Source organism: Emiliania huxleyi (genome assembly GCF_000372725.1).
Source record: "Emiliania huxleyi CCMP1516 chromosome Unknown EMIHUscaffold_171, whole genome shotgun sequence".
Lineage (NCBI taxonomy): Eukaryota > Haptophyta > Isochrysidales > Noelaerhabdaceae > Emiliania > Emiliania huxleyi.
The window spans coordinates 201,874-228,329 of record NW_005200871.1 but is presented as its reverse complement, the minus strand read 5'-3'; the positions used below and the strand labels follow the sequence as shown (position 1 = coordinate 228,329).

General features: G+C 63.9%; 8 protein-coding genes across 8 annotated transcripts; 7 read left to right on the top strand and 1 right to left on the bottom strand.

Moving 5' to 3' along the window:
• Positions 1 to 307: 307 nt before the first annotated feature.
• EMIHUDRAFT_456185 (hypothetical protein) lies at positions 308 to 2,517 on the top strand (the record flags this gene model as incomplete). Its single annotated transcript, XM_005784248.1, has 7 exons — positions 308 to 778; positions 1,058 to 1,160; positions 1,302 to 1,363; positions 1,497 to 1,529; positions 1,668 to 1,727; positions 1,822 to 1,874; positions 2,077 to 2,517. 7 exons carry the CDS (start codon positions 308 to 310, stop codon positions 2,198 to 2,200), a joined length of 906 nt encoding a protein of 301 aa, XP_005784305.1. The 3' UTR covers positions 2,201 to 2,517.
• Positions 2,518 to 3,970: 1,453 nt separating this feature from the next.
• Positions 3,971 to 5,325, top strand: EMIHUDRAFT_112552 (hypothetical protein; the record flags this gene model as incomplete). Its single annotated transcript, XM_005784247.1, has 2 exons — positions 3,971 to 4,767; positions 4,881 to 5,325. The coding sequence occupies 2 exons, from the start codon at positions 3,971 to 3,973 to the stop codon at positions 5,323 to 5,325; spliced, it is 1,242 nt and encodes a 413-aa protein (XP_005784304.1).
• A 3,413-nt stretch (positions 5,326 to 8,738) lies between these two features.
• On the bottom strand, positions 8,739 to 9,052 carry EMIHUDRAFT_314276 (hypothetical protein; the record flags this gene model as incomplete). Its single annotated transcript, XM_005784246.1, has 2 exons — positions 8,739 to 8,900; positions 8,993 to 9,052. 2 exons carry the CDS (start codon positions 9,050 to 9,052, stop codon positions 8,739 to 8,741), a joined length of 222 nt encoding a protein of 73 aa, XP_005784303.1.
• Positions 9,053 to 9,418: 366 nt separating this feature from the next.
• EMIHUDRAFT_314275 (hypothetical protein) lies at positions 9,419 to 9,697 on the top strand (the record flags this gene model as incomplete). Its single annotated transcript, XM_005784245.1, has 2 exons — positions 9,419 to 9,433; positions 9,542 to 9,697. The coding sequence occupies 2 exons, from the start codon at positions 9,419 to 9,421 to the stop codon at positions 9,695 to 9,697; spliced, it is 171 nt and encodes a 56-aa protein (XP_005784302.1).
• Positions 9,698 to 14,956: 5,259 nt separating this feature from the next.
• EMIHUDRAFT_231313 (hypothetical protein) lies at positions 14,957 to 15,211 on the top strand (the record flags this gene model as incomplete). Its single annotated transcript, XM_005784244.1, has 2 exons — positions 14,957 to 15,135; positions 15,181 to 15,211. 2 exons carry the CDS (start codon positions 14,957 to 14,959, stop codon positions 15,209 to 15,211), a joined length of 210 nt encoding a protein of 69 aa, XP_005784301.1.
• Positions 15,212 to 16,405: 1,194 nt separating this feature from the next.
• Positions 16,406 to 17,392, top strand: EMIHUDRAFT_231312 (hypothetical protein; the record flags this gene model as incomplete). The annotated part of the gene is made up of 5 exons (XM_005784243.1): positions 16,406 to 16,461; positions 16,591 to 16,671; positions 16,775 to 16,818; positions 16,984 to 17,191; positions 17,281 to 17,392. The coding sequence occupies 5 exons, from the start codon at positions 16,406 to 16,408 to the stop codon at positions 17,390 to 17,392; spliced, it is 501 nt and encodes a 166-aa protein (XP_005784300.1).
• Positions 17,393 to 20,028: 2,636 nt separating this feature from the next.
• EMIHUDRAFT_442065 (hypothetical protein) lies at positions 20,029 to 20,708 on the top strand. Its single transcript, XM_005784242.1, has 2 exons — positions 20,029 to 20,299; positions 20,320 to 20,708. Exons 1-2 carry the CDS (start codon positions 20,095 to 20,097, stop codon positions 20,682 to 20,684), a joined length of 570 nt encoding a protein of 189 aa, XP_005784299.1. The 5' UTR covers positions 20,029 to 20,094; the 3' UTR covers positions 20,685 to 20,708.
• A 3,133-nt stretch (positions 20,709 to 23,841) lies between these two features.
• EMIHUDRAFT_314272 (putative 2-oxoisovalerate dehydrogenase alpha subunit mitochondrial precursor) lies at positions 23,842 to 25,512 on the top strand (the record flags this gene model as incomplete). Its single annotated transcript, XM_005784241.1, has 5 exons — positions 23,842 to 24,107; positions 24,194 to 24,226; positions 24,311 to 24,505; positions 24,720 to 24,831; positions 25,129 to 25,512. The coding sequence occupies 5 exons, from the start codon at positions 23,842 to 23,844 to the stop codon at positions 25,510 to 25,512; spliced, it is 990 nt and encodes a 329-aa protein (XP_005784298.1).
• Positions 25,513 to 26,456: the final 944 nt, after the last annotated feature.

Sequence of the window (26,456 nt, the reverse complement as noted above, 5' to 3'; positions counted from 1 at the left end):
GCCATGCCGGCGGGCCGGGCTCGCGACGGTAGGAGAGCGAGCCGCCGTCCACGACGGCGTGGCAACGGCGGGACTCCGCGCCGCCGACCAGGCGAGCGGGATGAGGGGCAACAGCATCATTCTCGAGCCGACAGCACCTCACGTTCCCGATCATCTGGCTCGCCGAAAAAAAGGCTAAGCTAAAAAGGAAAAAAAAATATCCCCGCGCACACAGAAAGAAAAAGTGCAATTCTCTCGCAAAAGCTCTATGCGCTAGATACCTGGGTACCACACACAAAGAAAAAGCGCAGGCAAACCACCGGGAGACATGCTGCTGTTCTCGTGCGCCGTGTCCAGCGCACAGGCACCTGCGAGCGTGCCGCCCAACGACTGGGCTCACACCGTCAAGCTCAACAATGGCGTCGCCATGCCGCTCATCTCGCTCGGCACCTGGCAGTACTCGCCGGCGGTCGCCGAGTCGACGGTGCGGCTAGGCCTCTCGCTCGGATACAACCACATCGACGCCGCCCTCGACTACAAGAATCAGCGATCGGTCGGCAAGGCGCTGGCCGAGCACGACCGCGCCTCCTACTTCTTGACGACCAAGGTTCCCTCGCGCACCTCTGCAAGCTCTGCGTTTGCCGACACCTCCAAGGATCTGGCCGCCGACCTCGAGCAGCTCGGCCTAAGCTACGTAGACCTCATGCTGGTCCACTTCCCGCCCGTCGGCAACACGCTCCACTGCGCGGCGATGCAGGAGCAGTGGCGCGCGCTCGAGACGTTCTACCGCGCCAAGAAGGCGCCGCGCCACAGACGCCGCATCTAGACGCATCTCTCTTCACACCGACGCTCTCACGGCAGACTGTCCCGTGGAGGGTGCTGTCCCGTGGAGGGTTCACGGGGCCGACTACGGTGTACAGCAGGGCCTCTCCACGGGCATCTCGAGTGCACTACGGCCGCATCTCGGCCGCATCTGGTCACGCATCTCGGCCGCATCTCGGCCGCATCTCGGCCAGCAGCGCCGGCCTAATCACTGCCAATGCGCAACAGAATCCGTCACCATTGAATGCGGAGACAGGCGCGCGCCATCGGCGTGAGCAACTACTGCCAGTCATCGCTCAGATGCATCGCCCGTGCTGCCAACGTCACTCCCGCCGTCAACCAGATCAAGTACCACATCGGCGTGGGCCTGGCCTGGTCGGCCTGCAGCCGACGCCGATGCGTCTTTGTCACTCTTCAGCATTCCTCTCAGGCATGGGCCCTCGCTCACACACTCCTCTCATTACCAATGCTTATAACTCGCTCACACACTCCTCTCTCAGGCATGGGGCCCGACCCGATCGGGCTGCGCAGCTACGGCGACAGGCTCGGCATCGTCACGCAGGCCTTCTCGGAGATTACCCGAGATTACCCGAGATTACCCGAGATTACCTATCATGAGCGATTAGTTAGGCCTACTCGCCGCTCGGAGATTACCCGAGATTACCCGAGATTACCTATCATGAGCGATTAGTTAGGCCTACTCGCCGCTCGGAGACGGGACAGGCGAGCTCATCAGCCGGGCAATCTCGGGCAATCTCGGGCAATATCGGGTGATCTCGGGTCATCTCGGGTCATCTCGGGTGATCTCGGGTGATCTCGGGCGATCTCGGGTGATCTCGGGTGATCTCGGAGACGGGACAGGCGAGCTCATCAGCGGCCCGCTCGTGACGGGGATCGGCGCAAAGCACAACAAGAGCGGCGCCCAGGTGACTCACCCGAGATTACCCGAGATTACCTCCCCTGGCCCTCGCCCCACCACCTCGTGGAGAAGTTTCCCTGACATTTCCTCACCTGCCACAGGTAAGCTTGCGGTGGGTGGTCGGCCATGGCGTGCCGGTCTCGACCAAGTCGACGAGCGCCAGCCTAGAAGCAGAAGACGTGCCGCAAGGTATTCATGTACCCCAGCCAGCACTCGAGGGACACGTCAACCCGCTCTCGTCCGCTGTCTTCCGCTGTCTTCACTGGATTCCCCTCCGCTGTATTCATGCGTTACTCTCAGTACGCTGCACAGTACCGTCTTCCCGCCCTGAGGTTGGTGTATTCAGCAGCGCGTAGGAGCGCCAGTCACCTCACGGCCAACCTCGACCTCTTCGGCTGGGAGGTGAGCGCGCAAGAGAAGGAGGCGCTCGATGCGGCCACCTCGCCCAAGGGGCACCCTTCCTTCATGTGCGACGCGTGACGGCGGGCCGCCGGACGGTGTGAGTTGGGTGCTGCCCCCCCTCCCCCCCCACTAGGAGTAGGGTGTACCTATTGTCCACTGTGCGCGAGAGTTGTGTGGTGGGTTGTATGTGCGGAGGGCCGGAAGCTGACACACAGCGTGGTGTGTGCGTGTGCGGAGGAGGTGACGAGCGCTGCCTTGGCTGCATCCGCGGCCATCCTGGGAGCTGGGTGCTGGGAGTGCGTCCCTCCTCTCAGTCTCGCCACGTTGCGGACAGACCGTGATCGAGCGGTGTATCCTGAGAGACACCCAAGCAGGCAAGCTCAATCACAAAAAAACACAAGGCAAGCTCACATTCACAATCTGCTCTGCGATGGCCCTTGAAAAATCCGTCGTGTCGGCTGCGTTGGACGTTGGTGTCCAGTCCGGGAGCCTGGGAGGGCATGGCTGCTGTTCTTCACCTTCCTATGTACAAGTCGTGTCCGAAACGAGAGTGGACCTGAGCAAGGACATGCCTTGGCGGTAAATGATCGGAGTGGGTGTCAGGAGAGTCGTCCTTGCGCGAGGGGAGCTCGATAAACTTGAGGTGGGCCAAAATACGCCGCGAGGAGGGCCTAGTTGCGCCGAAAGGCGAGAGAAGCCGCGAGAGCAAGGGATCGGCAGGCAGCGTCGTCGCTAGCGGCGTCGTCGCAGAACGAGGCAGAGGAGAGCGACGAGACAGAGAGGAGGCGACAGGAGAAAGAACGACGAGAGTGGGAAATGGCAGCGATCCCTTCGATCGGCTCATTGTAGGCGCTGCGTGTGGGCTTGAAGGCTGCATCCGTGCTCCGTGCGGATCCAGAGGTGAATGAACAGTGCGGCATCGTGAGGTCGCACAATGTTCTTGCGAATCGACGCAGCAGATTGCTGGATGATGTCGAGCGACGGCCGGAGGTCGGAGATGCCTGGCCCCGACTGCCAGCCAGTCATGCGGCCATGCAGAGGCGGGCTTCGAGCTGCTCAATCGGCACCCGCACGTGTAGATGTCACTGGCACGAGGAGGGTAACGGGCCTTTGCTCATGGCCACAGAGGAATGTCCCGCGACACTTTCGTACATACAAACAGCGTCATTCAGGCAGCCAAACAACACTCCCAGCGTACACGGGGCAAAGCTGTCTTGCCTGACGAGGCTGACTTGGCATTCGGCCTCTTGGCGAATGGCACCGTCTACCGATGGCAACGCATTCATCTGCCGCGTGCGTGCCCGGCGAGCCATTTTGAAAGATGGATGTGGTCGTGTTCGTCATCCGGAGAGACAGCCCTGCCCATCACGGAGAAGGAGCAGCATTTGCCACGGATTTATACGTGTGTTGGGCGACGGGCTCAGATGTTGGCGGTGGTACGTCCCCCGACAGGGTAGTCACTACAATAATGGCGGCCGCGGAGAGCGACCAGGATCCGCTGCGGCGGCTCTCCTCACGCGGTGTGAGCTCTCGCTCCGCCTGCCGCGTGGCTGCGTTGCTTGCCGCCGCGCTGCTCGCCTCCTCCTTTGCGTACGCGCTGCTTATGCCGGTGTGTCCGACCCCTTTTGCGCAGCAACACCTTAAACTTTTCAGGCCCTCCAAATTCGGGTCGGAGCGTAGCGGAGTGGGCCCCGAGTTTGAAAAGGGCGACGGACGCTTGCGTCCTAGCCTCCAACAACGCCTCCCCGGCGCAGAGGGGCCCCCGGAGGGATGCACAACCGACCCGCGCCACGCCGCTTGCGGCGGTCCTCTTCCCAGCTCCGCTGAGGGCCCGTGCGTTATCCGCTCATGCCTCGCCCTGCAGGCCTCCGCGTGCGAAAGCGCAGCCCGAGCCCGGACGAGGGCGCCCTCCGCGAGCAGGCCCTCAAATCGCAGCTCTCCGCTCGCAACCCGCGTCGCGAGCGGTCTCGTTCACGCTCCAACTCCGAGGAGAGGCTCCTCTCGTCGGAGCCGAGCGTGCGGGCCGCCGCGAGAGCGGAGAAGGCGCGTGAGCGAGAGCGCGACAAGCCGTTTGCGACCGGCACGGTGGTCGAGGGGACGGTGTCGTCCGTGCGCGAGTTCGGCGTCTTCGTGCGGCTGCCTGGCCGGGACCGCGACGGCCTCCTCCATATCTCGCAAGCGTCCGACAAGCGTATCTCCGCCGAGGAGCTGCGCCTCCTCTACCCGGTTGGCAAGGCGCTCTCGGTCAAAGTGCTGTCGGTGGCGCCCGACGGGAAGCTCTCCCTCTCCGCAATCGGCGCGGACAAGCTGCAGGCGGGCGGCAAGCCTCCTCCGCCTCCCGAGGTCTTCTCGATCCACCGCGCTGAGGTGCTCAACGGGACGGACTTTGCCATCTTCGCGCGCCTCGAGAGTGGCTGGGAGGTGATGGTGCACGAGTCGCAGCTCGACGAAGGCAAGCTGCGATCGGTCAAGGCGAAGAGGCCTAGCGACTACTACCACCGCGGCATGCAGGTCTGGCTCAAGGTCTCCGACCTGCAGCATGCCAAAGACGGGCAGCAGGTCAAGGCGAAGCTGCAGGGCTCCTTCAAGTATGTCGACCAGCAGAGCGGCGCAGACCTGGACTCTCCGCCGTCGGTGCCAAATTAGTTAGAGTACATCGCTCCTCGCATTCATTTTTGATAGGCGCAGACCTGGACCCGACCGGCGCGGCGCTGCTGCACGACCTCGCGGCGCGCGGCCTGTCTGCCCACCGCCGCAGCTATGGCGCAGACCCGTCGCCGAGCCCCGACAGGGGAGGGGGGGGCGAGGGAGGAGGGGGGGGCGGCGGCGGCGGAGGCGACGGCGGCGGGGAGGGTTTCGTAGCCGCGGCGGGCTTCGACGGAAGGCGCGACGGGTACGTGTTTAAGCTCGGCAGCGCTGGGCTCGGCTACTATCTCGACGGGGCGGGCAGGCCGCCAGCGGCGGGCGGCAAGCCGGCAAAGCTGGCGGCGATGCTGGCTGCGATGGAGGCGGAGGAGGCGGCGCGCAAGGAGCGCAAGAAGCGGAAGCGGGAGAAGAAGGAGCGCAGGCGGGAGAAGAAGGAGAGGAAGAAGAAGGAGCGCCGCCGTGGCGAGGCGAGCGAGGAGGAGGCGCGCGGGAGGGGCAAGCGGCGCCGCTCCTCCTCCTCCTCCGAGTCGAGCGGCTCCGAGCAGCCGCGGCGGTGAGGGGGCAGGGGCGTTCCCCAAACGCAGGACTCGTCATAGCACGCTCCCTCTCAATAAATAAATGTATACGGACGCCACCCAGCAGCGGGAGGGAGAAGGGAGCGAGCGACGAGTGGACGAGACTCGAGAGAGTGGCGTGTGCAGACCGCAGAGGGTCTGTGCGTGACGGCACCCCTGCGCGGTAGAGTGAGACTCACGTCCCACAGAAGAGTACAGGCCACGAGCAGGCAGCTAAGCGAACATGGATCGATCAGAACCCGTCGCACACACAGTACCTATCCGAGCAGAAGCCCTCGAGCGGGTTCCGCCAGTCAACCTTCTTCCCGCAGCGGCCGCACTCGCTCGGCCCTCGGCCCAGAGCAGGCGGCAGGCGGCGCGGCGCCTCTGGCGTGGCGTACATCGTAGGCGGTGGCCTCGACTGACGCTCGACGCTAGATTCCCGAATCGAGGATGCGGTAAGTGTCAAGCAATGGTTGCGCAGCGAGTGCACAGCATCGGCCTCTCGTCGGCTCACCGCCACGCCCTGAACAACAGGCACACCATGTACAATCGGCTGGCTCATGACACGCTGTGAGACAGCGCGTGAACAGATCGTTTATGTGAACAGATCGAACGGGGGCCGGATAGGTCGCGTCAACAAAGCGAGCGAGGGCGACTAAAAGAATTCTTAAGAGCGTCAATTGAATAAGAATTCTTAAAATACAAGCCTCTCACAGCACACTGGCACGACAAGGGCGCGGACTGGCGCGGACTGGCACACACACAGGCTCACCGACTAAAAGAATTTAAAGAGCGAGGAAAGTCCCTCGCACAACACTGTGTGTGGTGGCGGCGTGCCGTTCTCCCATCCCTCCCTTGGGTTGTATGTTTTCTTTCTTTCTTTTTTTTACACTGGGCACGAAGCAGAGGAGAGCGACGCGACAGAAGAAGAAGAGACAAGGGAAAGAACGACGAGAAGGGGGCGACCGCGAGGTGGCATGAAGGTCGCAGCGAGAATCTGCGAGAGACTGCGAAGAGAGATAGGAAGAGGCGGACGCCCAAGGGTGGGCGACGGCTAGCGCACCACACCCCTCTCCTTAAAATCCCTGTGTGGTGGCGGCGTGCCGTCCTCCCATCCCTCCCTTGGGTTGTCTGTTTTCTTTCTTTCTTTACACTGGGCACGGACGACCAAAACGATCTTGGGGGCCAGGGTGAGACAACAGGTCGGGGTGCCACACGGGGCACACCACAGGCGTATTCTAGAGGGGGAAAAGAAACGGGGAATGAGGGGCCCCGCCACGAGAAGTGCGTTCTGGGGATGCAGAGCGTGCAAAGCGGCTAGGGATGAGGCCACAAAAGAGGCGCGCGAGGCAAGGAGGAGACGCGGGAATCTGAGAGACTGGGACGACTGGAACATTCCGTAACGATCGTCGCTATTGGCCATCTGCCTCCTTCAGCCTCTGCGGGGGCGGAATGCGCGGGGTTTTCGGCGCGATGCCTCGGGCGAGTACACGGTACTGCTCTGCCGCAAGCTCTCCTGCGCGCGCGTGACGTGTGGGGCGCGTGCGCTGGAAAGTCGCGATTTGGCAATAGGCGCTCGAGCCGGCGCGCACGAGGGGGGCGCCGCGCAAGCGGGTCGGGGGGGGGTGCGAGAGGGGGGGCGTGGGTCGGGCGCGCACCGGCCGGCTCCGAGAGCGGCCGTCATGTCGAAGCGGGGGGCTGGTGCTGCTCGAATGACGAGGCGTGCCGCTCCTGGGGGGTCGACGGGCCCCCGGGGGCGACGGGGGTGCTCTCCGGCCGCGGCGGCCGAAAAACGGGGGTCTATGTTACGGTATGTTAATGAAGTGATCCACTTGATGCAAGGGTGCCATTGGGCTCTACTACAAAAGTTGTGTAACATGCCCAACTCTCAGACACTGAATCCTTGCGGAGCTGAGTTCTGACGGTGTGAACACGAGCAACCGAGTGACGACCGGGACCGGGCCGCACGCCGGGAGTGCCCCGACTAGCAAGTGACGGGCGCGGACGAGGGAATGAGAGGTCGCTATCTGTGGGAGTGCCCCGGCGAGGGAACGAACCGACGCCACCACCGAGTCGAAACGCTGCTCCGGTGAGCGGCACGGGTTTGCGCAGCACAGGTCCGGCCGGAAGTGCCAGGCGATGTGACACCAGCCACGTATGCGGCAGACCGTGGCGAGGCACTTTGCGTGCGGGCAGCGGGAGACGGGTCCGCGTGAGAAGAACGTCTCCGGCGTGGAGCGTGCGACGCGGCGGTCGTCACGAGCGATGGCCTCGGGAGTCGGAGCGGCGAGGGCCATGTCGGCGGCGAGCTGTGGCTCTCTCTCGCGAGGGGTCGGCGGCGGCGAGGCGAAAGGATGGCGAGACTGCCGCGAAATTTGGTGAATAAAGAAAAAGCTGAGGGACAACGCTGGAAGTGAGTGTGTGTGTGTGTGTGTGTGTGTGTGTGTGTGTGTGTGTGTGTGTGTGTGTGTGTGTGTGTGTGTGTGTGTGTGTGTGTGTGTGTGTGTGTGTGTGTGACGCTGGAAGTAATCTCGGGTGGCCTCCACGCACCTCAAGGCCCGTACATGCCCCTGACGACTTCTTGTTCATTTATCAAATCAATTCCACCAGCAGCAAGCAGCCTTTCCACCCAGTGCAGACGAGGGAGCAGGCAGTCGTCGGTGCGGCTCTACCCTCGAGCTCTACCGCTTGCTCAAGAGGTCGCACTGCCGCTCGAGCTAGTCCAACGCGGTTGTTCAGCCAGCTTTGTGTCCCCGTCGGCTCGCGTGTGTGAGACCTCCACAGTGAGGACCTCGCATCATTCTGGTGAGGACCTCCCCGGAGGACCTCTCTCCATTCAAAGTGCGGACTCTGCCTTGGTTGCTGCCTCGTCTCTCGCACTCGCGGCGCGTGCCGCTCCATGTAGGAGAGCAGGGCAGTGCCGTCCTTCCTCTGATCGGAGAGGTGTATTGCTCACCAGCAGTCTCACACGGGAGAGGTCACTCAGGTCCTCACGGTGGGAGGTCCTCACGGGTCTAGGGTACGATACTTGACCCCCCCCCCTTGCGCCTCGTGTTTTTCGTGCCAAACCAGCGCGATCTCGGCGGGGCGTCAGCGCCTCTCGGAGGGGCATCATGCGCGCCCGGGGCCGCCCGACGGCGCGGGCCTCTTGCCGATGGACCCAGCCGAGGTGCCCGACCAGTCGCAGCCGCGCTGACGCGCCGCGCGCGACCACCAGCCAGCTTTCCGGCCGGGCCGAGAACGGTGCCTCGAGAATGTAGACACTCCAAACAGTTGCCGAGTTTTTTCCCTCTTTTTGAGCGCCGCTGCTGCACACCCAGCCCACCAGTGATACTAGAAGCACCAGATTTACCCCGTCGCGAGCTTGACCGCGACCCCGATGACCGCCCACAGGTGGCTGATCGCGGCTCCACTCATCGCTGCTTTCGCGCGCCTGCTCCACAGAGGGCTCCTGCGGCTCTCCCTCGTCGCGTGACCGCCGCCGACATCATGTACTCGGTCGTCCCCGCCAGCGCGGAGCTGCGCCACGTCGATTTGTTCGGCGGCTCGACCGCCGGCGAGCCCATCCTCGCCTCCTGCGCGCCTCACACTCAGTTTTCACCTTGCGCGCGGCCGACAAAGTGAGCTCACGACCACCTCCCTCTCAGTCACCCCCGCAACGATGCACAGGTCGTTCGTTCTCGCCGAGAAGACGCTCGGAGCGCCCAACTTTGCCTCGTGCGGCCATCAAACAGGCGCGTTGCCTCCCATCTCCGCACTTCCCATCTACCCCCACACTGCCACTGCCGGGGACGCGCAGATGCGACTCCCGGGCCCGCTCACCTCACCCGAGCCCCGCCGCCTAGGCACAGCCCGACGAGAACCCGCCGGGAAGGAGCTGGCCGAGCCATCGCCGGCCTCCCTGCCGGCTCACGGCCGCTCAAAAGGTCGCTCACCCGCCCGTCGCTTGCCGCCCCTCTCCCAGCCGTTGCCGGCGACGGGGTCACGAACCTAGGGCTCAGTTCCGTCTTCCTCGCCCTCGCTCCTGTAGGTAGGCCGCCCCGCGCTGGCGGGAAGAGGCGCGCCGAGCCATCGGTGACGTCCTGGCGAGCTCATGGGCCCCCAAAAGGTCGCTCACCCGCCCGTCGCTTGCCGCCCCTCTCCCAGCCGTTGCCGGCGACGGGGTCACGAACCTAGGGCTCAGTTCCGTCTTCCTCGCCCTCGCTCCTGTAGGTAGGCCGCCCCGCGCTGGCGGGAAGAGGCGCGCCGAGCCATCGGTGACGTCCTGGCGAGCTCATGGGCCCCCAAAAGGTCGCACCGACCCGTGGCTCCGCCGTCGGCTCCGCCGCGAGCGGCGACGGTGAGGCCGACGGTGCTCGCCTATACCGGCTAGTGTGGAGCTTTCAGTGTGGTTGCGTGTTGCACTAGTGATGCTGCACTAGGCGGCCCGTTTTTAGCAAAAACCAGATACCACATCGCGTGTGGTCGTCGAAAAACCGCATCTTCGCCCGTCTGGGACCTCTTCGTACGGCTCCAAAAACCGCTCCTTAACGACGGCTACGCGGCCCGGCGGTCGATCTGCGCCTTCTCAGCGGTGGAGGGGATGTGGGCGGTATGTGCGTACCGCGTGGTGTTGCGACGGTTTGACGAGTGCGACTCCCAGCGTCGACTTTTCGACCCCACGGAGCCTCTGCTGCTCCGGGGGGGGGGTCTGCAGACCACCCGGCCGAACTTCAGAGTGGCGGTGCTCCTCAAATACCGCTCAAACGCCCACGATGTTGTGGAGGGGACATATGCTGATGATCCTGGCCCGATTGGTTCGCTCAGAAAGCTTCTGGGCGGTCGTTAAGGTTCGCTCCCCGCACACCGGCCCGGAAGTATCGTACCCTAGACGGGAGAGGTCCTCACCAGAGCACAACGGGGACAACAAGGCGGTCCTGATATCAGTGTTGGATGAGCTCGGTGGCCTCGAGGCCTTGAGCGCAGCCAGTGCGACCTCTTGAGCGGTAGAGCAGTCAGCGACCCTCTCGTCTCGACTGCAGGTCCGGGTGGGAATGGGGCGGAATCTCAACACTGTCTGTCACAATGAATAAGAGAGAAAGGGGACTTACCGAAATTGCTAGTTGTGCGTAGTTGGCCCCTCCCCTGGCTTCTTGTTGTATACTGTTACCATTATATGGTCGGTCATGGTCGCTTCTCTCTCCTGCGACGATATTCGTTGTCAAGCTGAGTGATCGGAGAGGGAGAGGTCCTCACGGGAGAAGTCCTCACGGGAGAGGTCCTCACACACGGGGAACGGCGGCCCCGATCAAACCGTTGGATTAGCTCGGAGGCCTCGAGCGGTAGAGCGGTACCCGACGACTGCTTCGTCTCTCTTCTCTGCTCGTCCGGCGCGGGAAGGAAGGCTGCCTGCCTGTGGCGGAATCTCGACACTGCCTGTCAATTGAATAAGAATTCTTAAAATACAAGCCTCTCACAGCACGCTGGCACGACAAGGGCGCGGACTTGCGCGGACTGGCACACACACCGGCTCACCACCGGAGCCGCCTAAGCGACTCCGTTAAGAACGGCAATGCAATTCCGCACCGTGTACAATGCCGCTCTCCCCGCACGCTAGCTCGTTCAGCTTGAATAAGAAAGGGCGGAATTATGTAAATGGCTAGTGGTGGCGAAATGGTCGGAAAAAAGAAAACCCGTATGTTGGAAAAAGAGATCCACACAGAAGACATAAGACACCTAAAGCACTACAACGAGACGCACACCCCAAACCCATTTCCTATCTGTACAATATCCAACTCGACTGCTTTCGTATGGCCGGAGGACGCACAAAGAATTCTTAGCACAAAGAAAGGGCTGCGTGCGCACATACACACGACTCGAGGCTATACCTGAAGGTGCTTACATGCCCTGGAGAGAAGTAGACGTCACTCTGTGCGCCGTGAAGCAGGATAGGCGGCGATGTGAGGACCTCCGTTTGAGAGGACCTCTGTGCAAAGATGTTGTTTGTGAGAGGTTGAGAGAACGATCTCCACTCTGTGCTGGATTGTATCCCTCATCTCCGCACAGGGGTGGGCCTCTTTGGCCGCAATCCTCCACAACATACACACAACACCTTGCCCGTGCGCGCAACCATGGGATGCTGTTTGAACCCCGACCTCTCGCACCGTAAGGACCTCATCGAGCGCAGGCCAGCCAGTGCGACCTCTTGAGCGGTAGAGCGGCAACCGACGACTGCTCGTCTCGACTGCTCGTCTGGATGGGAAGGCTGCCTGGCCTTGGGCGGAATCTCTCAACACTGTCTGTCGATTGAATAAGAATTTAAACAAAACAACTCTCTCTCACAGCAGACAGGCTCGACACGGGTGCGGACTGGCGCGTGCTAGCACTATCACCGGCGAACCACCGGAGCCGCCTAAGCATTTTACAAAAACTCCCTCGCACGACACTAGGCACGGGACTGGCGTGCACTGGCACTGACACAGGTACACCACGGGGGCCGCCTAAGCGACTACTGCGAGGACGGCGAGGCACTTAACCCTAAAAGAAAGAAAGAAAACAGACAACCCAAAGGCAGGGATGGGAGGACGGCACGCCGCCACCACACAGGGATTTTAAGGAGAGGAGTGTGGTGCTAGCCGCCGCCCACCCTAACCCTTGGTCGTCTGCCTCTTTCTATCTCCCTTCGCAGTCCCTCGCCGATTCTCGCTGCAACCTTCATGCCACCTCGCGGTCGTCCCACTCTCGTCGTTCTCCCTCCTGTCGCTTCCTCCTCTGTCAAGGACTTGGAGCACTTGGAGTGCAGTCATCAGCCTCACATCCAGGGCCGGGGAGCTGAGAAGCGCACCCAGCGGGCCGGGTGATCGGGATCGGGTTGCGGGCAAGAGAGCCCTAGCCCTGGGGGGTGCGCGTTCGCAGGGAAAGGGCCATAGAGTAACGGTAAAGAATACTCTCCGAGGGTTGGTTCTGCGCTTCGGGTTGCCCCTAGCTGCGGAACGCCCCCTCTAGGACACCAACGCGGGGCCCAAGCCGAAAAGAATTTAAACAAAAGAACTCTCTGTCACAGCAGAGGTAGGTAGGTAGAAAGGTGAAGAACAGCAGAAAGCTCGACAAAAAGAACACCCGACGACCTCGGGAACTAGCCGGGGCAGTCGGAGAAGTGGCAACTCCGTGCACTGACGGTCGGCCGTCAGAAAACACGCCTCCGTGGCTCGGGTTACACCAATCCTCGCTACCCAACGCGGCCAAAGGATATCCACCTCGAGAACCTCGAGAACCTCGACAAAAAGAAACAGGAAACGTGCCGGGTATTATGTCGGCGCTACGCGTCGTAGAGGCGTTAGTGGCTGGGCGAGGCGACGAGGCGGCGGTGCTGGCGTGGCTTGACAGCGGCGGGCGGGTCAACGCGACTTTCGGGGAGGGCGAGATGAGCGGCGTCACTGTGCTGATGCTCGCCGCCGGCAACGGCCGGGAGCCGTCGGTCGAGCTGCTGCTGCAGCGCGGCGCGGAGATCAACAAGCAGAACAGCAAAGGCGACACCGCGTTGATGTACGCCGCCGACAAAGGTCACGAGCGGGTGGTCGATCTGCTGTTGCAGCACAGGGCGGACATCAATCTGCAGAACGACCTCGGCTGCACCGCGCTGTTGCTCGCCGCCGTCCGTGGCCACGATCGGCTGACCGACTTGTTGCTGCAGCGCGGCGCGGAGGTCAACCTGCAGACCTGCAAAGGCCGCACCGCGCTGATTGACGCCGCCAACAACGGCCACGAGCGGGTGGTCGAGCTGCTGTTGCGGCGCGGCGCGGAGATCAACAAGCAGACATTCGACGGCGGCACCGCGCTGATGGACGCCGCCGGCAACGGCCACGAGCGGGTGGTCGAGCTGCTGCTGCAGCGCGCGGCGGAGATCAACAAGCAGGACAGCGACGGCTGGATCGCGCTGATGTTCGCCGCCAGCCAAGGCCACGAGCGGGTGGTCGACTTGCTGCTGCAGCGCGGCGCGGAGATCAACCAGCAGAACAGCAACGGCGGCACCGCGCTGATGCTCGCCGCCAACAAAGGCCGCGAGGGGGTGGTCGAGCTGTTGCTGCGGCGCGGCGCAGAGATCGACTTGCGAGATAGCGACGGCGACACCGCGCTGATGTATGCCGCCATCCAAGGCCACGAGCGGGTGGTCGACATGCTGCTGCAGCGCGACGCGGAGATCGACATGCGGGGTAGCGACGGCGACACCGTGCTGATGTACGCCGCCGGCAACGGCCGCGAGCGGGTGGTCGATCTTCTGTTGCAGCGCGGCGCGGAGATCAACTTGCAGAGCGGCGAAGGCTGGACCGCACTGATGTTCGCCGCCATCTCCGCCCACCCCGCCGTCGTCCTCCGCCTGCTTCGCGCGGGCGCGGATACAGCGGTGCGCTCTGAGGACGGCAAGACAGCGCTGCAGTGGGCCAAGGAGAAGGGCCACGCCGCCTGCGTCGGCGCCTTCCGGCAGCACATCGAGGAGGTGACTGCGAGCCAGCGCGAGGCGGCGGGCGGTGCGGGCGGCGCTTCCTCGGGCGAGGCGGCGGCGGGAGCGAGGGCCGCGGCCTCTTCCGGCTCGCCAGGCAGCCTTTCCGAAGAGGCCAGGCAGGCGGCTGCGCGAGGCGAGGAGGCGGCGCTGCTGGCGTGGCTTGACAGCGGCGGGCGGGTCAACGCGACTTGCATGCTACGCGATGTGAGCGGCGTCACCGTGCTGATGGCCGCCGCCACCAACGGCCACGAGCGGGTGGTCGAGCTGCTGCTCCAGCGCGGCGCGGAGATCAACTTGCAGAGCAGCAGCGGCGGCACCGCGCTGACGCTTGCCGCCCAGAAGGGCCAAGAGGGGGTGGTCGAGTTGCTGCTGCAGCGCGGCGCGGAGATCAACAAGCAGAACAGCAAAGGCGTCACCGCGCTGATGTTCGCCGCCGGCCAAGGTCACGAGCGGGTGGTCGACGTGCTGCTGCGGCGCGGCGCGGAGATAAACGAGCAGAAAAGCGACGGCCGCACCGCGCTGTCGGTCGCCGCCATCAAAGGCCACGAGCGGGTGGTCGATCTTCTGTTGCAACACGGCGCAGAGATCGACTTGCAGAGCAGCGACGGCTTCACCGCGCTGATGGTCGCCGCCGGCAACGGCCACCCCGCCGTCGTCCTCCACCTGTTGCGGGCGGGCGCAGACGCGGCGTTGTGCTCTGCGAGCGGCAGGACGGCGCTGCAGATGGCTAAGGAGAAGGGCCACGCCGGGTGCGTGCGCGCCCTCGAGGAGCATGCGGCGGCGGAGGAGAAGGCAGCAGCGAGGGAGGCGGAGAGAGCGGCGGCGGAGGCGGAGGCGGCGTGGCATGCCGAGGCGCTGCTGGCGGAGGAGGAGGCGGAGAAGGTGGAGGAGCGCGCCAAGGAGAGCAAGAAGGGGAAGAAGAAGAAGAAGAAGGGGAAGGGCGGCGGGGGCGGCGCTGGGCCGTCGCGGGAGCTCGAGGATGAGGCAGCGCTGGCGGCGGCGGAGGAGGCGGAGTTGGCGGCGGCGCTCGAGGAGAGCGCGAGGCTGGAGGAGGAGAGGCAGGCGGCGGTGGAGCAGCCGCCAGAGCCGGAGGCGCCGCCGGGGGAGGAGCCGCCGACCGATTTCGTCTGCCCGATCACGACCGAGATCATGAGCGACCCGGTGATGGCGGCGGACGGGCATGCTTACGAGCGGACGGCGATCGAGCGCTGGCTCGCGACCAAGTCGACGAGCCCGATGACGGGCGGCGAGCTCGAGCACCCATACCTCACCCCCAACCACATGCTGCGCCGGATGATCCGGGATTGGGACGGGGCGCGGAAGGCAGCGTGACCAGGCTCGTAATCGCGCCCCATCCCTCGACCCCATCCCAGGGTGCATGCGGACTGTGCCTCACAGTTGTGACGCGGGAGCGACGTATACGACCGTACGAGGCTCTCGCGAGGGAAGCACACGGCGTCCTGTGAGCGACACGTCATTCCAACCTTGCACGTCAGAAAATACGCCTGCACGATACGCCTCAGGTGGGAGCACAGGAAGCAGGAAGGATGGCGCTGAAAGGTCGGCTTAGAACAAGGATCGAGTTTGCTTTTGTTTTCAGACTAGGGGGCCCAACCCCCTCAGAGGCGGCGGGCGGGCGCCCACTGACCGAGAGATCAAAAACGCTCGGCCCGGCGCCGTGCCCCATAGGAGGTATTTTCTTCTCAATCAATAAGAAAGGTCCGTGATATGGCGAGAGGAAGGATTTTGTTGGGTTGATAGACAGGAAGGCGAAACACAGTCCGACCAACGACTGGGACACGACCAGTCACCAGCGCGGTTCGTATGGGTGGACGCAACACGGGCAATGACGGTCACACAGGAGCGACACAGAAAACCACAACGCACAAGACAAGACACACTCAGAGCTCCAACGGGGCTGCCATCCTGAGCGAACTCCCCTAGTCACCCTATGATGTAACTTATTCGGACCCCCCCCTTCGCGGTTCTCGTTTTTCGTGCCAAACCAGCCGATCTTGGCCCGTCGTTCTCCGCTCGCGCCGGCCGCCCATGCGCTCGCGGGGCTGGCCGACGGCGCGGGCCTCTTGCCGATGGACCCAGCCGAGGTGCCCGACCAGTCGGAGTGGCGCTGACGCGCCGCGCGCGACCACCAGCCAGCTTTCCGGCCGGGCCGAGAACGGTGCCTCGAGAATGTAGACACTCTCCGGTCCATCCGGAATTTTGTCGTTCTAGTTAGCACTGCTGCTGCAGACAGGGCCCGCGCGACCCCTTGCCCTTCCCGGATCCAGCTCGCTGAGGCTTGGCGCCACCCCGATGACCGCCCACAGGTGGCTGATCGCGGCCGCCACTCACGTCGCTTTTCGGCGCCTGGCTCTCAGAGGGCCCCTGCGGCTCTCGCTCGTCGCGTGACCGCCGCCGCCGACAGCATCTGCTCGGTCGTGCCCGCCGGCGCGGAGCTGCGCGACGTCGAATTGTTCGGCGGCTCGACCGCCGGCGCGCCCACTCTCGCCTCCTGCGCGCCTCACACATAGTATTCACCTCGCGCGCGGCCGACAAAGTGAGCGTACGACCACCTCCCTCTCAGTCACCCCCCCGACGATGCACAGCCCGTTCGTTCTCGCCGAGAAGACGCTCGGAGCGCCCAACTTTGCCTCGTGCGGCCATCAAACAGGCGCGTTGCCTCCCATCTCCGCACTTCCCATCTACCCCCACACTGCCACTGCCGGGGACGCGCAGATGCGACTCCCGGGCGCCCGCTCACCTCACCCGAGCCCGCCGACCAGGCACGGCCCGACGAGAACCCGCCGGGAAGGAGCTGGCCGAGCCATCGCCGGCGTCCCTGCCGGCTCATGGGCGCTCAAAAGGTCGCTCACCCGCCCGTCGCTTGCCGCCCCTCTCCCAGCCCTTGCCGGCCATAGGATCACGAACCTAGGGCTCAGTTCCGTCTCCCCCCCCTCCCTCCTGTAGGCAGGCCGTCCCGCGCTGGCGGGAAGAGGCGCGCCGAGCCATCGGTGACGTCCTGGCGAGCTCATATCCCCCCAAAAGGTCGCACCGGCCCGTGGCTCCGCCGTCGGCTCCGCCGCGAGCGGCGACGGTGAGGCCGCCGGGGCTCGCCTATACCGGCTAGTGTGGAGCTCTCAGTGTGGTTGCGTGTTGTACTAGTGATGCTGCACTAGGCGGCCCGTTTTTAGCAAAAAGCAGATACCACATCGCGTGTGGTCGTCGAAAAACCGCATCTTCGCCCGTCTGGGACCTCTTCGTACGGCTCCAAAAACCGCTCCTTAACGACGACTACGCGGCCCGGCGGTCGATCTGCGCCTTCTCAGTGGTGGAGGGGATGTGGGCGGTACGTGCGGACCGCGTGGTGTTGCGACGGTTTGACGAGTGCGACTCCCAGCGTCGACTTTTCAACCCACGGAGCCTCTGCTGCTCCGGGGGGGGGGGGGTCTGCAGACCACCCGGCCGAACTTCAGAGTGGCGGTGGTCCTCAAATACCGCTCAAACGCCCACGATGTTGTGGAGGGGACATATGCTGATGATCCCGGCCCGATTGGGTCGCTCAGAAAGCTTCTGGGCGGTCGCTAAGGTTCGCTCCCCGCACACGGGCCCCGGAATAAGATACATCATAACCCGCGGCCGGACTCCATCCGACACACGTCGCTGGGCGTTACCTGCGTGCCTGTCATACCGTCGAGTTTGGCTCGCTCTTTAGCTGCTCTTTCGCTCAGACAGCCGCTGGGGGCACACGTTGCTAATAAATTGGTGCGTTTACTAAAGCCGTATTACTTCATGCGAAGGTGCTGCTCACCACACGCGCGGCTCCATCGCGTTCACCCACGATGCTACCCGCGGCCACGCGCCTTGCCGCCCTCTGCGTTTATGCCCGCGGCACGCAGCCGCTGCGCAAACTCGGCTCGCAGCGCCTCGTACAGCGCAATGTCGGGCGCCAGCAGCCGGCGGAGGGCCGCGTCTGTCTCTGGCGTCGGGAGGTCCTCGCGCAAAGGGACGAAACCGCCGCACGGGTTGACGCGCCTGTTCACACCCGTCGCTGTGAACAAAAGGACCGTTGACGGCGTTGCGGGCGACAAGGGGTTGGCTCGCCTGTTCACAGCCAGCCGTGTGAATGAAGAGACGCCGGTCGCAGGCAGCTGCACTGCGGGGTTGACGCGCCTCCCCACCGCCTTGCGCATGGCGCGAACGTCGGCGGGACGGGCGCCTGTGGAAACACAAACCACAGTCCTGCCTCATAAAATGAGAAATCAATCGCGAACGCCGGCGGGACGGGCGCCTGTGTAGAAAAAGGAAAACGTGGCCCGCATAGCCAAAACAAGAAACCGACGGCGGGACGGGCGCCTGTGGCGTGGGCGAGCAGGGCAAGAGAGCTCCGGATGTCCTCGGCGAAGCCAATCACATCGAAGGTCCGCGCCGCCTCCGTCGCCTCGCGCAGCAGCACCGCCTCGGCCGCGGTCGCGTTGACGCCTCCCAAATCTCTCGGGAGACCTCCCTCGCCGCTCAGCGGGTCGCCGCACGTACCCGAGCGGCCGGCGAGCAGCGTGAGCGCGCGGAAGGTTGCGGAGTGGCAGGACGGCAGCAGGGCCGGGCAGTGCTGTGACTCGTGCCTGACGGCCTCGTGCAGGCTCAGCGGCGAGCCACTCCAGCGCGCGTCGTACGAGCGGTTGGGCGGCGGCGCCTGCATCCCCTCAACGTCGTACGAGGCGCAGTAGCGGAGGAAGCGCCAGAAGCTGTAGAACTGGTCCACCGGGTGGCGGAGCATCGTGAAGGCGCGCAGCTTCGGCCTCCGTGCCCGCGCCAGCCGCAGCACCTACACCTCGGCTCTATCTCGGCTCGATCTCGGCTCGATCTCGGCTCGATCTCGGCTCGATCTCGGGAGCACCCGCGCCAGCCGCAGCACCCAACAAAGGGTGCAGCCGAGGTACGACCGGCGGCGCGCCCACTGAATCTGGGCGGCATCTCGGCTATATCTCGGCTATATCTCGGCTATATCTCATCTCTCACATTTGCGCCATAATGCTCCGCCCAGAGCAGCGAGCAGCGGCTGGGGTGCTGCGAGGAGCACATGCGCTGTGACGAGTAGATCCGGCACCACGACGACTCCGCCTGATCACAGCAGCAGAGCCGTGAAGAGACGCCGCTCATACGAGCTGTCGACAGACGCGAAGATATGGCGCTGCCGCCGCCGCCGCCTCCGCCGCCGACAGCCCTCCCGCTCCGACAGTGTCGGTGGCGTCGTCACCTCTCTTGCGTGCAATGCTGCGCCGGCGGCCGGGTGTGGCCCACCGGGCTCCTCGCCTCGCCGCGCCGTGCGACGTCTCCTGCGCCATCCAGCGAGTCACCGCCGAGAGGCAGCCGCTGTCTGACTCAAAGCCGCGCCGGCCTGGCAGGCTCCGCTGGTAGCCGTAGCCCATGAGGTTGAAGCCGCGGCAGACGCCCTTTGCGTACCTCGTGCGAGGACGCAGGTTGGCCAGCGCGTTGCCAAAGGCGGTGCCGGACGCCTTTGGCACGTGCAGGTAGTACCAGACCTCGTCGCCGGCGCGAACGTCTCGCAGCGCGGCTTGGCCGCTGCGACGGAGCAGGGCGAAGATGGCGGCGATGCCGAGGAGGATGGCGACGGCGGTGGTGGCGTCGTTGGTCTTGAGGACTCGGAAGGCGTGCATGAAGTGCCAGTCCCCCGTCAGAGGGAAGTGGGTCAACCAGACCGTTTTGAGTAACCGGACAAGCCGCCGGTGGCATCTCTGTGGTGGCGGCGTGCCGTCCTCCCATCCCTCCCTTGGGTTGTCTGTTTTCTTTCTTTCTTTCTTTTTTCCACCCAAGAAGCCCGTTTGGAGGGATGGGCGGCAGTGTGCGGGCGGTGAAGTGCTAGTCCTCTCATCAATTTAGAACGAAACGCCCCTCCCTCCCTTCTTCCCTCTATCCCTTTTGCTCTCTAACCTAGACACAGACAGACTGTTCACCAACCAATCCTCTACCCCTCCCTCTCTCCCCATCCTAGACTCCCTCCACGCGTCCGATCTGGCCAGCCTGCGGCAAACATACTCGCGCGGGAGCATTTCACTCTAGCTGAGGGGCTCGCTAAACGCCCGCCGAGCTCCATGCTGTGCAACACCTCCTCACTAATCGTCAGGGGCGCGGAGAGCGCAGTGCACTGCGGTGAGGCTGCGCAGCGGGGGCTCGCCCCCTGCACCGCGCTCAGCGGCGCAGGCGGGAGGGCGGTCGGTGGCGGCGGCGGCGAGGCGCGAGGCGGTGGCGGCGGTGGTGCGGGCGGCGGGATGACAGGGGAGGCGGCGGGATTGACAGGGGAGGCGGCGGCCACGAGCGGAGCGGCGCGAGAAGGGGGGGGGGGCGGCGGCGAGGCGCCGGTGAGCGAGGCGCCCGCGCCATATCAGAGAGGGACGCGCCGCTGCGAGATGGAGGGCGGCGGTGACGGAGGCGAGGCGCGAGGCGGCGGCGGCGGCGGCGGCGGCGGCGGCGGCGGCGGCGGCGGCGGCGGCGAGAACGGCGGCACCGAGTCTCGGTGAGCGGCGGCGGGAGGAGGAGCAGCGGCGGCGCTCGCTCGCTGTTGGCGGGAGCGCTTTTGAGCCTGGGAGCCCATGCCACTGCGACCGGCGTGCCCGGGAACGGAGATCGCGCGCGCGCCGCCACTCACGACGCGCGCGCGATCTTCGCGGAGTCGGGTCCCCAGAGGGAAGCGGTCTTCTCGGCCGACGTCCAGCGGCGCGCAAGGAAGCAGGCGCAGCGGAGGCGGCCTAGCACCGGCTCGGCGCCGGGCGGTTGCGCTGCCCGCGAGCCGCGTCCTGAGCCTCGGCAGCGCGCTGCGCGGCGCGGCGCTCGCGCTGCTTCTGTGCCGAGAGCGGCATGATTCGCCAGCTGAAGCTCGAGACTCCTCGGGTATCACGAGTTCTGGGGGTCACGATTTGCGCAGGTTGAGCGGAAATTGGCAGACTATAGTCGAGCGCGTCGGAGAGGTGTTTAGCGTAAGCGTCTGAAAGCAGTCTTGGGTGGTAAGGCCCCCGCCCCCCCGGGGGGCCCTTTGGGGCCCCTCCAGGGGGCGACCCCTCCGGGGAGGCCGGCTTTCCCCGTGCCGGTTCTCCCCAACCAACCCCGCCGGCAGCGCGAGCTGCCGGCCATATTGAGCGGTTCAACCGCGTCGCGCACTCGTCCCAACCGAGGGCCGCAGACTCGTTCTGCGCGCCAACGGCTGGTGACGCTGTGTTGCCCTTGAGCTAGTCCTTCCCCGGTCGCCTAGAGCCTCTGCGCTGTCTGGCGGACGCCTGTATGCCATGCGCGCGGACCACGCTTGCGTGGATACGTGGCTGGCAGGCTGACCCGTGCGCGGGGTAACCCGCGCACGGGGAAGCTTCACGGGTTCGAGCCGTCAAACATTGAGCAGCGGAGGTGTGCCGAGGGGGACCGGGAGGCGGTAAGCCGTCGTCGCCCGGCGCTGCATGCAGCACCGTGGCGATGGCGCTAAGAGGTTCCTCTTTTCCGCGCCCCCCCCGCAAGGCGCGCGATACACACACACAAAAATGACCACCGACACGTGTAGGGGCGTATCTTAGCTAAGGCTCGCGCCCTGACGTGTAAGTGCTCATGTGCACCGAGCCCATATACGCACCTGCATGTGTGGACGCGAGTATTAACTAAGATGAGCGCCCACGCATGAGGATGCGCGTCTGCGTCCAGGTAGCCCAGATAGATACGCGTCTTCGTGTCTGGGCGCTTATCTTGAGTAAGGTTCGCGCCTACACGTGTAGAGCTGCGTATCTTGAGATGAGCGCCAATACTCCACGGCGGCCCCCTCGGGGCGCTTGCGGACGACAAACAAAGAAGGTGCGGCCTTTGGCCTGTACGAGGTTTTCGGGCTAACAAAAAGGAATTTTACAACAAAACTCTCTCACACGACACCGGATCCAGCCTTAAAAGTACGAGATCGCGCGCGCTTCGCGCGCTGCACCGCCTATTCTCCGCGGCTGTGTGACGACGCGTGCCGTGTGCCACAGCAGAGTTGGGCGCGCGCGGCGCGACGGCGCCCGCAAGGGAAGGCGCGGGTGCAGCGGCCGCCGGCGGCCGTACCGCCCGCCAGCCGGCGCAGCAGCGGCCAGCGCAGCGGCCGCCGGCGCAGCAGCCAGATCAGCCGGTACGCGCCTCGGTCAGCTGCTAGCAAGCCGACCGACACGCGCAGTAGATAGACGCTAGAGGTGGGACGTAAGCGCGATTATCCTCGTGCATCTGCGAACTTTTTTGTGAGTGAGTACTCTCTCACACACACACACACACAAAACTGCATTCCTGGGTCGTGCGGAGATGCATCCGGGTTCGACACCCACCTTAGCGTTCACCAGCTATCCGCCGGTACCCAAAACCCGGACGCATCTCCGCACGACCCAGGAATGCAGTTTTGCGACGGTGTATCATTCACTTTATGCCACCGTTGCATATCCGGATATGCAACGGTGGCATATTAAAGTGAATGATACACGATCACCGTCGCACACACACACACACACACACACACACACACACACACACACACACACACACACACACACACACACACACAGACACACACACCTAGAGCGACCGCACACTGCTCGGTACCCCCCCTGCACATCTAAAGCCATCCCTGCTGCTGGGGGGGGGGGTCTGACCCAGCAGCAGAGCTCTGCTGCTGGGGGGGAGGTCCCGTGCCAAGTCGGATTGGATCCTCGGCAAATGCACCGCCATCAACGATGGCATCTGCGGCGCCACGGGATCCGCGGCCGCCTGGGCGACCGTAAAGGTGCTCAAGGCTGGCCTCGCGCCGCCGCGCCGTGCACCAAGCGAATGCTTTAAAATCTCGACAATCACCAAGCTGCTTATGTGGCACCGCAGAGGCTCCCTTGGGGATGCTTGAGGCCACCCCAACCACTCACGAAGCCGTACGTGGACGACTCAATTAAAATGAACTCGTACGCGTGGACGAATTCAAATCTACTTTTATGGTTTACCCACCACATTAGCTCTGTGTCTTGATTTGCCAACAACAAACCGAAAACCACAAAGAAAGAAAGAATTTTACAACAAAACTCCCTCGCACAAGAAAGAAAACAACAACCCAAGGGAGGGATGGGAGGACGGCACGCCGCCACCACACAGGGATTTTAAAACCACAAAAAAGAAAGAAAGAAAACGGACAACCCAAGGGAGGGATGGGAGGACGGCACGCCGCCACCACACAGGGATTTTAAGGAGAGGGGTGTGATGCGCTAGCCGTCGCCCACCCTTGGGCGTCCGCCTCTTCCTATCTCTCTTCGCAGTCTCTCGCAGATTCTCGCTGCGACCTTCATGCCACCTCGCGGTCGCCCCCTTCTCGTCGTTCTTTCCCTTGTCTCTTCTTCACTGTGTCGAGCCTGTCTGCTGTGAGAGAGAGTTCTTTTGTTTAAATTCTTCTTCTGTCGCGTCGCTCTCCTCTGCTTCGTTCTGCGGCGCCGCCGCCTCCTGCCGGTCCCTTGCTCTCGCGGCTTCTTGCGCCTTTCGGCGCAGCTCCGCCCTCCTCGCTGCATATCCTGGCCCCTCGAGTCTATCGAGCTCTCCTCGAGCAAGGACGACATTGTGCATGTAGCGCCTTGGAAATTCTTTTATTTGACGCGGGAGCGGCCTTCCAGATGCTCTCCCTGCGGCGCGCCTCCTCGCGCTGGCGGCCGGCCTCCCGCCTCCTCTCCACCTCGCCCGCCGACCTCGCCGCCGAGAATGCGCGCTTGCGAGCCGAGCTGTCGGCGCTGCGCGATGCGGCGGCAGCCAACGGAGCGGGCGGGGCTGCCGGTGCAGCCGCCGCCGCAGCCGCGGAGCGCACGCTCTTCGTGGGGGCGCGGTCGAGCTACACGAGCGAGCTTCGCTTCTGGTGCCCCGAGGAGGGCCCTCCTCCCTCTCCGATGCCCTGCTTCCGCCTGGTCGACGACTTGGGCGAGGTCGTGCCGGGCGCAGAGGCACACGTCCCGCAGCTTGACGAGGAGGTCTGCCTCCGCATGATGGAGACCATGCTGCGAGTCTCCGAGTTTGACAAGGTCTTCAACGACGCGCAGCGGCAGGGCCGCATCTCCTTCTACCTCACCTCGCGCGGCGAGGAGGCGTGCTCCGTCGGCTCGGCGGCGGCGCTGCGCGAGGACGACTGGATGCTGCCGCAGTACCGCGAGCTGGGCTCTGCGCTGTGGCGAGGGATGACTTATATGGACATCGCCAACCAGGCCACGGGCAACCGGCACGACCCCGCGCACGGACGGCAGCTGCCTCTGCACTACGGGTCGTACGAGCGGAGGATCGCCTAGCCAAGTCGACCCTCGGCACGCAGTGCGAAGCTTCTCTGAACTCTCTCGGAACCTTCTCTCCTAGGATCGTCTACGTCAAGTCGACCCTCGGCACGCAGTGCCCGCACGCGGCAGGCGTGGGGTACGGCATGAAGCGGCGAGATTACCCGAGATTACCCGAGATTACCCGAGATTACCCGAGATTACCCGCGGCAGGCGTCGGGTACGGCATGAAGCGGCGGGGCGGCGGGCAGGTCGCGCTGACCTATTTCGGCGAGGGGTGCGCGTCGGAGGGAGATGTGCCTTCCGCCTTCAACATCGCCGCCGTCCACGGCTGCCCCACGATCTTCTTCTGCCGCAACAACGGCTACGCCATCTCGACAAACGCCTCGGAGCAGTACTCTTCCGACGGCGTCGCGCCGCGCGGGCGCGAGATTCGCCGAGATGCGCCGAGATGCGCCGAGATGCGCCGAGATGCGCCGAGATGCGCCGAGATGCGCCGAGATGCGCCGAGATGCGCCGAGATGCGCCAGGGTGTGTGTTGAGATGCGGCGAGCAGTAGCGCGCAGCGCAGCACCAGGCACTGTTCTCTCAATCGCACAGCTGAGCAGGTTCGCGTATGGCATGCCGACGATACGCGTCGACGGCAACGACCTGCTTGCGGTCTACGCGGCGACTGCCGCCGCGCGCGCCATCGGAGCCGAGCAAGGGAGGCCGACCTTGGTGGAGGAGCGATCTCGGCTGTAGCTTGGCTGCATCTCGGCTGTAGCTCGGCTGTAGCTCGGCTGTAGTTCGGCTGTATCTCGGCTGTAGTTCGGCTGTATCTCGGCTGTAGTTCGGCTGTATCTCGGCTGTAGTTCGGCTGTATCTCGGCTGTAGTTCGGCTGTATCTCGGCTGTATCTCGGCTGTATCTTGGCGGGATCTCGGCTGGATCTCGGCTGTATCTCGGTTGTATCTCGGCTAGATCTCGGCTAGATCGTGGTGTCTCGATGACGTGCCTCTGTGCCTGACCGTCGCAGGCGATGACGTACCGTGTCGGCGCTCACTCGACCTCTGACGACGACTCAAAGTACCGCGAGCCTTCTGCGCCCGAGGAGGGGTGGGACGACGAGCGCTCCTACTGGGAGGCGCGCTCTCCGATCGTCCGCTTTGGGCGCTACCTTCACCAGCGCGGCTGCTTCAGTGGTGCTGACGAGGAGCGGATGCGGCGCGCGCTGCGCAAGGAGGCGATCGCGGCGCTGTCGGCGGCGGAGGAGGCGGGGAGGCCGTCGCCGCACCACCTCTTCACGGACGTGTGGGACGTGGAGCCGCCGGCGCTGCAGCAACAACGTGCCGCGCTGCAGGAGCACATGGCGAGGCACCCGGCGGCGTATGACAAGTTCCCGAGTTTTTCCAGCCAGTGAGCGGAGCGCCGTTCTGTCGCTTGGATCGCTCTTAAAGAGCCGTACAGCTCTCGCCTCATAGACTCGTGTGTGTGTGTGTGTGTGTTTCTTATTTTACGGCGCCTCTCACGTCTCAGGCTTTTGCGCTTTTGGACATCTCTGGAACAACTGCTCGTGGCCCTTTTTTTCACCAAAGCCATACATGGAAATCTCTGCGCTACATCGGAAGATCCTTGGACTGTAGATCGTAGATGCCTTTCAGAGATCTCTTAAGTGGCAAATCTCCTGCCAAGAGCAGCAGTAGATTGAAGAACTGGTGGAGGCAAATCTTCTCCGGAGTAGATGCTCGAGAGGAGTCTGAGATCTCGAGTTGGTGCGTGCAGTCGCTTGAGATCTTGCGACAGAGGTGGAGATTCTGACTTCGCGCCAAAGGCGCCTAGAGATCGTGTGGGCCGACTGGAGATTGCAAAATGGCGCGAAAAGAGTGTGGAGATCCTTTTGCTATGTGAATGAATCCATAGCGCATCTCCTTGAAGGTTTGAGCCCCCCTCCTCCCCCGGGCCCCCGAATCGAGATTGGAGATTGGAGATTGGAGATGGAGATCGGAGATCTGACTGAATCCGGCCTAAGATGACGACGTTGGAGATTGGAGATGGAAGATGGAGATCGGAGATCTGACTGGATCCGGCCTAAGATGTAGCGACGCTGGAGATTGGAGAGTACTGGAGAGATGGAGATCGGAGCCCCCCAGCCCCTAGTGGTGTCTCATCGATTTTCTTGTTTTGTTTTTAGACAAAGGTTCTCTGCGCGGACGGCCCCGCGGGGAGCCTCCGGCGCCATTTTAATCTGCGCTCCTCTTTATGGCCTGCGGCGCCTGGCTTGAGCTTGGAAGTGGAAACGAGTCCGCCTGGTCGGTATGCAAATGGGGAGCGCGCTCCCGGCGCGTATTACGACTTAGTGGGAGG